A 12,745-nucleotide genomic window follows, 5' to 3' on the forward strand; every position below is an offset into this window, starting at 1 on the left:
GCTTCAAAGTAACAACACTTGGTCAGCACCTCATAAGGAACATTCATGCCATGTTTAATTTTATTCCATTCAGTGGTTCTCTAAAAGAAGACATTTGTATGTATTGTCCATAGGGTCCTAGGTTAAACTAAGTCCCCCGCTGGCGACCATCTTGGAAGATGGATCGGCTTCAAAGTAACAACACTTGGTCAGCACCTCATAAGGAACATTCATGTCATGTTTAATTTCATAACAATCAGTGGTTCTCTAAAAGAAGATATTTGTATGTATTGTCCATAGGGTCCTATGTTAAACTAAGTCCCCTGCTGGCGGCCATCTTGGATGATGGATCGGCTACAAACTAACAACACTTGGTCAGCACCTTATAAGGCACATTCATGCCATGTTTGGTTTCATTCCATTCAGTGGTTCTCTAGAAGAAGTTCAAAATGTAAAAAGTTAACGACGACGATGGACGATGACGAACGACGGACGCCAAGTGATGAGAAAAGCTCACTTGGCCCTTTGGGCCAGGTGAGCTAATAAGAAGATGTGGTATGATTGCCACCAGAGGCCCAATGACATGGAAGGTTAGCATGTTAACATATACCTATTGGGAAGCCATGTAGCTATCATCAGACTGTCATTCAGAAGGAAGGCATGGACCTTCTGTATCTGTGTGAATGATTCAGCATCCAGCTCGGCTAAATCTCCATTGTGTATCAAATGTCGTCCTGGAACTTCTGTTACACTCTATCAATAAATATCATATCCGTTAAAACTTTTTTTGTCACTATCTACCTGGAATATTTTATTATTTAAAGTACTTTAAATCTATAACTTGCCTTTCCCTGAAAATAGAATGTTGACACCTATGATTATTATTCTAATTACCGGTACTGATTGATTTTAACATAAGTTTATCAAATAGTAGTTTTATGTCCTGTTTTACAGTTGTGTGTTAATCAACTTGGTTAAACTATATTTGATAGAAATGTTTTCTATAAACATGATAAACAAAGCAATGACTTACAGAACAGCCTTCAACTTTCTCCAACAGAAATGCCAGATTTTTCCTGGTATCTTCCTCTGGATTCTCTTGGGTTTGTTCTTTGGGTTGCTCAACAATAGCTACATAATAAAGTATAAACAAAAATATTCATTGTTTTCTAAATGTTACAATGCAAGAGAACAGTTACACACATGAATTAGTTGGCCTAGCAAGAAAAATCTGTCTGAAAATAAAATTGACCGAAATTTTTTACTGGCTCTTTAACAATTAATAAAATAGACAGTGTTGTGAGATCTATTAAAGTTTTGCATTACAGACAACAACAAATTCCCTAAATGACAAAATAATTTAGATATACCTAAAGGCATCCTCTGACAAGGACATTTTAACATATTGTGGTATTAATCTACTTGTTTGTTTTTTTAATTCTAGATCTGAACCCTCCCCTTTTTTATCCGTCAGTTGTTCTATAAAATATGTGAAAGAACTTGCTTGGTTTTTTAATATTTCAACCTGTAATCTATCAAAATAAACCTAGATAAGATTTACAGACAGTAATTTTTAAAGTTTGTAGCTATCCTCAAAACACAAATCCTTACAAGAACTCTAATTCAGATGATCTTAAAATTTATTATTTAACTTACTAAAATCCATATTTGATACTTAACCCCTTCACGTTCCCATCAGTACTTTGGTACCAATGGGCTATGTTTTTGGGCAACTAGCTTGCGTAAAGTATTAAATCTTTGGCATTTGTCAATGTATAGCAGTGGTTGAGGGCTCAAATCAATACTCTATATCACAGCTTTGTGATTAATTGTGGCTTAAACCTCTACCAAGTACTGTTTGGTATCAAATTGCCTCTTACTGACAAGATTTTCTCCCGTGAAAACCATTTTTTTTGATAATTTGAACACATTTAATTTTTTCATAGAGTGTGGTAAAGTATAATGTTGATTTCTGGGGGTAATATGACTTTTTTTGTTAACTATGCCGTGTGTTTTGGAAGAAAACTATTCATATTATGATTGAAACTTGTACACAAGTTAAATAAGTGATTTAAAGTTTACCATGCAATCATCAACTTGAAATGCACTCTAAACTTGTGGTCATTTCTTACCAAATTAATTGAAAAAGAGACAAAAACCCCAAAAATATCATGAAATTTTTAGCGAAGTTGAAATAGATATAAAAAAAACATTGTTTCTCAAGTGCTTGCTTATGGTAATGCCGAAAACACCTTTGTTGAAATGAGGGCACAGGCATAAGTCAAGAGAAAAATGGCAGACTAAGGTATGATATCCTCCTATATTTGCTTAAAATGATGGAATTGACAACAATTATGTGTTATCTCGACACTTAATTTCTAAACGAAAACAGGCTGGGTTTTTTTTACTCTCACTTCGTTAAATGTAGAGTTAACTACTAAAATTTTGATATTTTAAACTGGTATTCCAGCGGTGCAGTGGGAAGCTGTACTAACCCACAGAAGAAAGATTGCATTTGAAACTCAAAGCCGGAGGTGAAAAATTAATTTCCTATATTAAATGTAACTTAACTTTACTTTCAATTTCAAAAAGAGAGTCCTGAATATATGCAAAACTCAAAATTAAAAACAATGTTTGTTTGTTATTAAAGAATGTGTGTCCTAATTGCACCCCCCCATTCCCAAAACACCAATTTATTATTGTTAATTCATCTTGTTTCTATTTGCTGCTTGAATGATCATGATTTAGCCAGAAATTTGTGTCAAGGATTAGATTTGGACGAAAAAAAACAGCTGAAGTCCGTTATTTTGCATGTTGCGGACATCAACATCGCGAGGCATATAGCACGTATTCCCTCTGTCTATACTATAATGACAACTTTTCTGTTTCCATCAGACTTGGGTCATTGCTTTGACACCAAAACTATACCCTATTAGCACATAAAGTGTCTCCACACGACTTTTTTTGGCAAGAATTTTGTATTTTTTTTCACTTTTTTCCCACAAGTCACATAACTTTTGGAAAGATACCACTTGACTTAAAAAGACAAACTTTCTGAAATATTACATTTTTGGAAATATTTAATCAATTATCTTTCATATGGATCCAAAATGATCTTTGTGTGAGCTTTGGAGTAAATGCTATATTCGATTGAATTTCGATAGTGTCTTTTCCATAAGTTAATGTCCATTTGGCAGAACGTGAAAGGGTTAATATTCAGCTATTATTTTCTTGCCCTGGGTAAATTTCATAATTTTGTTGTTTAGATGTTAACAAGTTAAATTTTGTGGTATTGTGCTTAACCAACCTTTATCACTAACTAGTGACATTTCCATCATGGATGACATCAAACTTTTCTCTTCTGTCAGAATGTGACTCAGCTGGTACATCTCTCCTTCCAAAACTGTCATCAAAATGTATATATAAATAAGTGAAATATGTACATGAGATTTGGCTTCAAGATTAGTTTCAATACTCTTGTAAAACATATAAAAACTAGTAAATATTAACAAAAATTAAATATACAAACTATAATTTTTCTGAGATCTTAACCCTTACCATGGGGGGACCGTAATATTATGGTCATACCCAAAATACTGTTAAAAGGGTCAACTTTATGACATTAATTTCGAAGTGCATGCATTTTACCTCAACCTCACACTATTTATTGTCATGTTTCTCAGGTTAATTGTTCATTTTGAGCTCAAATTCAAACTTGGAAAATTGAAATCTCATAAAAGTGGTTTTTTTTTTAGGGGTGGGCTTCCCTTCAATGTCTGACACATGAAGTTCAGAGACATAAAACTTCAAAAATAGTATAAACATGTGGGGATATAACTACTGATCATGCTTATTACAAGAATCCGTATAGGAAACAACTACTTCTGGTTGTAGACAGTTACAGTAAAATATTGGAAATAAATGGGGAATGTGTCCATGGGACACAGATGATGACCCCGCTTACATATAACATAAAGTTATAAAGGGACATAACTGACGAACGATAAAAGTGACGCTACCCAAATTTGAACTTTATCTGAGTTTTGTGGTAATAAGTATTGTGTATAACTTTCATAACATTTGGTTGAGGCAAACATAAGTTAGAGAACGGAAACGAAAAATTCAGCAATTTTTCCATTTGTAAAAGGGCATAACTCTAGAACAGTAAACCTGATACCACCAAAATTCAAACTTGATCCATATTTTGTGGTAATAAGCATTGTGGATAAGTTTCATAACAGTTGGGTGAGGCTAACTAAAGTTAGAGAACGGAAACGAAAAATACAGCAATTTTTCCATTTGTAAAGGGGCATAACTCTAGAACAGTTAAAGTGATGCCACCATAATTCAAACTTGATCTGTGTTTTGTAGTAATAAGCATTGTGTATAAGTTTCATAACATTTGGTTGAGGCAAACTAAAGTTAGAGAACGAAAACAAAAAAATCAGCAATTTTTCCATTTGTAAAGGGGCATAACTCTAGAACGGTTAAAGTTATGCCACCAAAATTCAAACTTGATCTGTGTTTTGTAGTAATAAGCATTGTGTATAAGTTTCATAACATTTGGTTGAGGCAAACTAAAGATAGAGCGTTCCATTTGTACAGGGGCATAACTCTAGAACAGTTAAAGTGATGCCACCAAAATTCAAACTTGATCTGTGTTTTGTGGTAATAAGCATTGTGTATGAGTTTCATAACATTTGGTTGAGGCAAACTAAAGTAAGAGAACGGAAAACAACTTTGGGACGTACGTTCGTACAGACGGAAAAGGGTAAAACTTAATGCCCCCTCCGCTACGGCAGGGCCATAAAAATAAGGAAATTAGTTTTCTTTTTGTGCAAATGACCTTCTTAAGACTGCTTTACCCAGATCATTTTCACTCCGACCTAAGAACTGTTGGGATTAATGTGTTCACTGGGGTCCACTCTACATGCAGACTACAGTTGGATACATCGATCAGCATCCCTCTGTCTTAAAGGTCAAGAAATAGGATGAAAAATTGTCAAAATTGATGCTTTTTGCACATGATGACCAACTTAGGGGCAAATTACCGCCCACCCAACCCCTACCTCCTCATCCCATGATCCCCTATCTTAGCTTTAATGGAATCAACAGTATCAGCAACAGGGTATAGTTCATTTGCATGTAACATGCATATTTTTGCAAATAAACAAAAAGTAGACATTTTTGAAAACAATTCAGCATGGTAAGGGTTAACAATATAGTTAAAAAATAAGAAAAATAAGATAAATAAATGTGGATAGTGTCCACATGTGGACACAGATGATGCCCCCGCTTGCATATCATATAGTTATAAAGGGACATAACTGAAGAACGGTAAAAGTGACGCTACCCAAATTTCAACTTGATCTAAGTTTTGTGGTAATAAGCATTGTGTGTAAGTCTCATAACATTTGGTTAGGGCTAACTTAAGTAGAGAACAGAAACTAAAAATTCAGCAATTTTTCTATTTGTAAACACGCATAACTCTAGAACGGTTGTGTATAAGTTTTATAACATTTGGTTGAGACAAACTGAAGTTAGAGAACGGAAAGGAAAAATTCAGCAATTTTTCCATTTATAAAGGGGCATAACTCTAGAACAGTTAAAGTGACGCCACCAAAATTCAAACCTTGATCTGTGTTTTGTGGTAATAAGCATTGTGTATAAGTTTCATAACATTTGGTTGAGGCAAACTCAAGTTAGAGAACGGAAACCAATTTTGGTACGTACCTACGTACGTACAGAAGGACAAGGGTAAAACTTAATGCCCCTACCGCTACGGCGGGGGCATAAAAGATATATAATCAATTCTCAGATCCAGGGATCGAACCTCTTTATTCTATGAAAATCTGTGTTTTTTTTGTAAAGCAAGGACCATTTAATTTTGTTGGATGAAAACTTGAATCTCCACTGTACTACAATTATTGATAATGAATCAACCAATCTTTTGTTTATGTGATGGAAAATAAATTTTTGAACAAATACATAATAAACTGTTATCACAGAGATATGTCTCGCCTTTTTGTAATTTTGATAATGCAAATGTTGAAATTAAAATAGCAATACTTTAACATGTAAGTTATGCAAATATTCAAAGTCGATGAACCATGACTGAAGGTACATGGCTAAACAATCTCCATGGAATGAGATGTGCCAATGCTAATACAACTGCATACCAAATACCATTGACTTATTATAAGTAGTTCCCTTTAAACAAACCTAAACACAAACATTAACTTGTAAACTAATGTAAAAGTTTCAAAGTCAATGAACCATGATCAGGGGTGGGGCTATATAATCTCCATGGAAACGATACTTGCAAATGCCAATAAATTTGCATACCAAATATCATTGACAACATTAGCAGTTTATCTAAAACTGATCTAATCACAAACTAATACATGTAAACTAAGCAAAAGTTTCAAAGTCAATAGACCATGACTGAGGGGCGGGGCCAAATATTCTCCATGGAAATGAGATGTGCTAATGCTTATACAACTGAACACCAATTAACATTGGCCTACCACTAATGGTTCCCCTTGAACTGACCAAATCACAAACTAATACATGTTAACTTAGCAAAATTTTAAAAGTCTATAGACCATGACTAAGGGGGCGGAGCCAAATAATCTCCATGAAAATGAGATATGCCAATGCTTATACAAGTACATACCAAATATCATTGACCTACCACTAGTGGTTCCCCATAAATTGACCTAATCACAAACTAATACATGTAAACTATGAAAAGTTTCAAAGTCAATAGACCTTGACTGAGGGGACGGGGCCAAATAATCACCATGGTAATGAGATGTGCCAATGCTAATACAACTGCATACCAAATATCATTGACATACCACTAGTGGTTCACCATGAACTAGACCTAATCACAAACTAATACAATGTTGACGCCGTCGCCGACAGAAACAGCATACCTATGTCTTGCTTTTTGACTCCGTCAAGGCGAGACAAAAATGTACAACTTTTTTATTAGCTGTTTTATTGTCTTTGAAGTTTTGAACTAGCTATCAGCAATTGTAAGTACTCTGAGATCTTCACATTGTATTCTTTTTTGTTGTGGGAAATGTAGATATGCTGCCACATCCAGTCTGTGTTTTCTTAAGATGTTTTCTGCATTGTATCCATCTGATGAGTTAGGCCCTTTTCAACTGATTTTTGGAAAGATTGGAACTTGTTCCAATTTTTTCCTAAGGCACTGGCCTCCATACAGAAAGTGGACAGATTAGCTACTAAATCTATACACACTGACATAAAGTTCCCAATTGTTCTCATGTCTGTGTACATATGCACAAGGGAACTGGAAAGAAATTTGGTTACATCTTAATGTAGATTATTTTTTTTTCGAAAAAATAATAGTCATTACTTTTTTCAATTACTGGCTTAGTTTTGTCTTTTTACTTCAGTGTATTGATACATTAACAGTATGATTGACAACTGTCATGATCAAGGTACAATTAAACACAAACGGTGAGACAATAATTGGAATTCTATATAAACTCCTCCTCCTTTAATGCCAATCATAATTGAATATAATGACATAACTTGAGTTTATACATAACATGGCAGTCCACTCAATACACAAACTTTGACCTCATTAGTCATTAGTATCTGATATGATTTGATCTATATAGGTCAGTCTCTATCTTCATGTTTAATTGAAACTAACAAATACTAAATGGGGATTTCTTTAAAAAAATTATATACAGATGATAGATTCATTTACCTATATATATATATATCTTTTGATTTACACTGCATTAAACAAATGATCTCTTTAATCTTGTTTGAAAGATGTTAAGTAAGGATTAATACATAATGTATTTTTTGAGAAAAGACCAAAATGAAAATCTGTATGAGTAAAGAATCCAAGTGGTGTCTGTTTTTCTTGCAAAATCTGTACAACAATTATCTGTAATTAATCCATAATTTTTAATAGGTTACATTTATCAAAGAAGGTATTAGTATATTTGAATACTGTGAGGTAATATATTTTTTCAATGAAATAAATAAGAATTTGCCTCAATAAATTAAAAGTCTCCATCTTTGGACAATAGAATAAAAACATCATGTTAAGTTTATTGATGTGAAAATTACCCTTTGTCAAGCATGCATCTTAAATGTCATATATTATTGTTTTAATCAAAATCAATAAGCTATACTTAGCAATGTTTGAACACAGAGTAACAGACATGCCCACAAAATAACCATTCACAGCCTGTGTCGTTCACCTGACTCTACTTTGGTTTTGGAAATCATGTAAAAATAGATAAAAATCATAACAGATACCCAAATAATGATTGAGGCAAAATTTGGTTTAATATTGGCCCCGTAATTTAATAAGAAATCCTGGTCGCCATTTTGAACAGTAAATCAGCAATAAAAGTAGCAACACTTCATCAGCACCTCATAAGGAACATTTATGCCATGTTTGGTTTCATTCCATTCAGTGGTTCTCTAAAAGAAGACATTTGAATGTATTTCCCTTAGGGTCCTATGTTTAACTAAGTCCCCAACTGGCCTCCATCTTGGATGATGGAGCTGGTTCAGAGTAACAACACTTGGTCAGCACCTCATAAGGAACATTCATGCCATGTTTGGTTCTATTCCATTCAGTGGTTTTCTAAAAGAGAAGACATTTGAATGTATTGTCAATAGGGTCCTATGTTAAACAAAGTCCCCCGCTGACGGCCATCTTGGATGATGGATCGGCTTCAAAGTTACAATACTTGGTCAGCACCTCATAAGGAACATTCATGCCATGTTTGGTTCCATTCCAATCCGTGGTTCTCTAAAAGAAGACATTTGAATGTATTTCACTTAGGGTCCTATGTTAAACTAAGTCCCCCGCTGGTGGCCATCTTGGATGATGGATCGGCTTTAAAGTAACAACACTTGGTTAGCACCTCATAAGGAACATTCATGCCATGTTTGGTTTCATTCCATTCAGTGGTTCTTTAAAAGAATACATTTGTATGTATTTCCCTTAGGATCCTATCTTAAACTAAGTTCCCTGTTGGCAGCCATCTTGGATGATGGATCGGCTTCAAAGTAACAACACTTGGTCAGCACCTCATAAGGAACATTCATGCCATGTTTGGTTTCATTCCTTTCAGTGGTTCTCTAAAAGAAGACATTTGTGTGTATTTCTCTTAGGGTCCTTTGTTAAACTAAGTCCCCCGCTGGTGGCCATCTTGGATTATGGATCAACTTCAAAGTAACAACTCTTGGTCAGCACTTCATAAGGAACATTCATGCCATGTTTGGTTCCATTCCATTCAGTGGTTCTCTTGAAGTTCAAAATGTAAAAAGTTAACAACAACGGACGATGACGGACGACAAGTGATGAGAATAGCTCACTTGGCCCTTTGTGCCAGGTGAGCTAAAAAGGACTTTTTTAAGTTTCAAGTCTCTTTAACCATTGATGATATTTTTTTTAAAGGTAATTTCTTCTGTTTCAAAAAAATATAAACATTAAGTTGCAATCAAAAAGAAGTTATTATGCAAATTTAGTGACCCACTGACATAACTCTAATAAGCTACTTTATTCACTGGAAAATTGCTTATCATTCTAAAAATCTGCAGTAATATAACAAACAAATATGCAATTATAGTGTTATAGCAAGTTTTTGTTATCCACTACCACTGCTATGGAAGTGTAAAATATGATTGAAATTATACACACAATTCTTCCAATCTTTCCATTAGTGATTTTATATCACTTTGATTAAAGTTTGTTCTTATTATGTACTGTTACACCACTGTCCCAGGTTAGGGGGAGGGTTTGGTGCCAGCAAACTAGTTTAACCCAGCCACATTCTATTCTGCCTGTCTCAAATCAGGAGCCTGCAGTTAAGTGGTTGTTGTTGGTTCATGTCTATCTTATTTGTTTTTCATAAATTGTTTTGTAATAAATTAGGGCGTTAGTTTTCTCAATTGAATTGTTTCATATCTTTCATGTCAGTGTCTTTAAAGCCGACTTTATGGTATGGGTTTCTCATTGTTGAAGGCTGTATGGCTGCCTATAATTGCTTAAATCCACTTCATTTGAAATTTGGTGGATAGTTGTCTCATTGGCAATCATACCACATCTCCTTATTTTTATATTAGTTCAAGGGGAGATAATAAGAATAGATACTGCTGCAAATCAAACAAATTTTCAACTAATAATAAAGCTACATAATTTGCAATTAATGAAATAAAAAATTCAAAATGTATTTCAACAAGTGAAACTGCAAGCTACTGCTCACTGATGATACCCCCACCCAAATATGCATTTGGAATATTTAAACCATAATAATTACTTGAAAAATATTCATGGGACGGATGGACAGACGGACAGACAGAGGTAAAACAGTATACCCCCACTTTTTTAATGCAGGGGTATAATTAACAAAAAATAAGATGCATAATGTGTAATAGCAGTTTCATCACATTAAATTAATCTTACTAGAAATTTCCTTGGCAGTTTCTATGAACTGTGAGTAATTTTTGTATACATTATGTTTCAGAGCATGAGCTGTCTCATCGGATAATATCTGGACCTTTTGTTTCATGTCCAACAACTGATCTTCTCCACCCTCTGTCTGTTTACTGACAACTGAAATATGCAGAAAGGAAGATTTATTTCCCTAAAGAAACTCATAATGTTTCAACTCATTATACACATACTACAATGTATTAGATCAGATTTGGCATTGAGTACACCTAATACTTTTTAAGTCCATGATATCATTCAAAAGGTGTTGTGAGTAATTTGTGATATTTCATACTAAATTCACTCATAGAGCATGTAGAGTGCACGTGCCAGAAGGCATAATTTCTATATCAGCAGAATAAGTACTTGGACCATATTATCTATTATTGAAACAATTTTGTAAACTCGAAATGACAAGTGACAAAAGACAAAAGACAACAGGTCATCACATGTGTTCTTACGCATATAATTGGCAACACATCGTTAGCTGAAAATTAAAACCTTAATTATGATAGTGTTCTAGTTTAAATGATAAAATTAGACAGAAATCAGTCTGATTCTGCATCCACAGTTCCTACATCTTTCCATGTTATTATAGTTAAAACCTGTTCTCTCAAGTTCGTCCATTTTAAAACATGTTAAAAGGTGGGATGGCACAAATCAAAGCAAAGAAATAAATTTCATAATGCTCTACCTGACCTTTTTAATTTTTTTTTGGTAATACACCAATCATTTTGTTGTTGAATTAATTTAAAAAAAAACACTGAAAAAAGGCATTTTTGGGCATACAGCAGGCTATGCCATGCAACAGGCGTGCCTCAGGGCATCTTTAGGGGTGAAAGGTTTAACATACATGTAAATATGAGAATTGGTAGATAAAAAATGGTTAAATAAAATGCCATTAGCATATTGCAATAACACAACATTATTCCATTGTGATTCACAAAAATTCTAATTTGATCTGAGTTTTGTGGTAATCATGCATATGGTAATAAGCATTGTGTTTAATTTCATAACATTTGATCAGGTTGGTAGAGGCAAACTAAAATTTGTGAATGGAAACAAAAAAAATAAACTGCTTCGCTGAGCGCAGCTAGATACGCCCGCAGAGGTCCAACCATGAACAGTTGGGGCAAAAATGGACACAATATTCAAGCTTGATTCAGGTCCGAATTTGGATTGTAATTAAATATTTGACATATTATAGGTTTCTGGATAAATGTAGTCAAAGATCTTGAAATTGGTTATATGAATTGAATTTATATTCAATTAAAGATTTCTTGCTGTTGTGCAATACTTAGTAAATCTGTTGTCAGACTATAAACAAATAAAGTTCAATTAATTCTCAATGTCATTTTAGAAATTTATGAAAATAAAGAGGGAGCTTACATCAATAGATATAAACAATTCACCAAAGTTTCATGAGAATTGGTGACAGCATTTTTGAGTTGTTGTCCGAAAACTGGAAAATAACCCCTTTTTTAATGAATAAAACCCCATAACTCAGAAATGTAAAATGTAAAATTTATAAAATTCTAAAGGGAGCTTACATCAATACATACAAACAATTCACCAAAGTTTCATAAGAATTGCTGAAAGCATTTTTGAGTTTTTGTCCGAAAACTGGAAAATCCCCCCTTTTTTCATGAATAAAACCCTGTAACTCGGAAACGTAAAATCTAAAATTTATAAAAATTGAAAGGCAGCTCATGTCAATAGATATAAACAATTCACCACAATTTCTTGCAAGTTGGTGAAAGCATTCTTGAATTATTGTCCAAAAACTGGAAAATCCCCCTTTTTTTAATGAATATATATATATAAAACCCCATAACTCGGAAACGTAAAATCTAAATTTTATAAAAAAAACAAAAGGGAGCTCACGTCAATAGATATAAACAATTCACCAAAGTTTTATGCAAATTGGTTAAAGCATTTTTGAGTTAATGTCCGACATGTTGACGACGGACGGACAGACAACGGTATACCATAATACGTCCCGTAAACGGGCGTATAAAAACTATTACCATAGAGATATGTCTCGGCTTTTTGTAATTTTGATAATGCAAATGTTGAAATTAAAATAGCAATACTTTAACATGTAAGTTATGCAAATATTCAAAGTCAATGAACCATAACTGAAGGTACATGGCTAAACAATCTCCATAAAATGAGATGTGCCAATGCTAATACAACTGCATACCAAATATCATTGACTTATTATAAGTTGTTCCCTTTAAACAAACCTAAACACAAACATTAACTTGT

The 12,745-nt window shown here is 33.7% G+C and overlaps 1 protein-coding gene across 1 annotated transcript in view; it reads right to left on the reverse strand.

The window, feature by feature from the left end:
* LOC127720703 (exocyst complex component 8-like) overlaps positions 1–12,745 on the reverse strand; it is a 49,989-nt gene that overhangs the window by 30,656 nt on the left and 6,588 nt on the right. Inside the window, exons 2-5 of the mRNA XM_052227458.1 lie at positions 10,451–10,600; positions 3,287–3,382; positions 1,013–1,110; positions 590–732 (exon numbers count right to left, since the gene is read on the reverse strand). Of these exons, the coding sequence (XP_052083418.1) occupies positions 590–732; positions 1,013–1,110; positions 3,287–3,382; positions 10,451–10,600 (487 nt within the window). The remainder of the gene's footprint in view (positions 1–589; positions 733–1,012; positions 1,111–3,286; positions 3,383–10,450; positions 10,601–12,745) is intronic.

This window comes from Mytilus californianus, unplaced genomic scaffold (genome assembly GCF_021869535.1).
Source record: "Mytilus californianus isolate M0D057914Y unplaced genomic scaffold, xbMytCali1.0.p SCAF_11, whole genome shotgun sequence".
Taxonomy (NCBI): domain Eukaryota; kingdom Metazoa; phylum Mollusca; class Bivalvia; order Mytilida; family Mytilidae; genus Mytilus; species Mytilus californianus.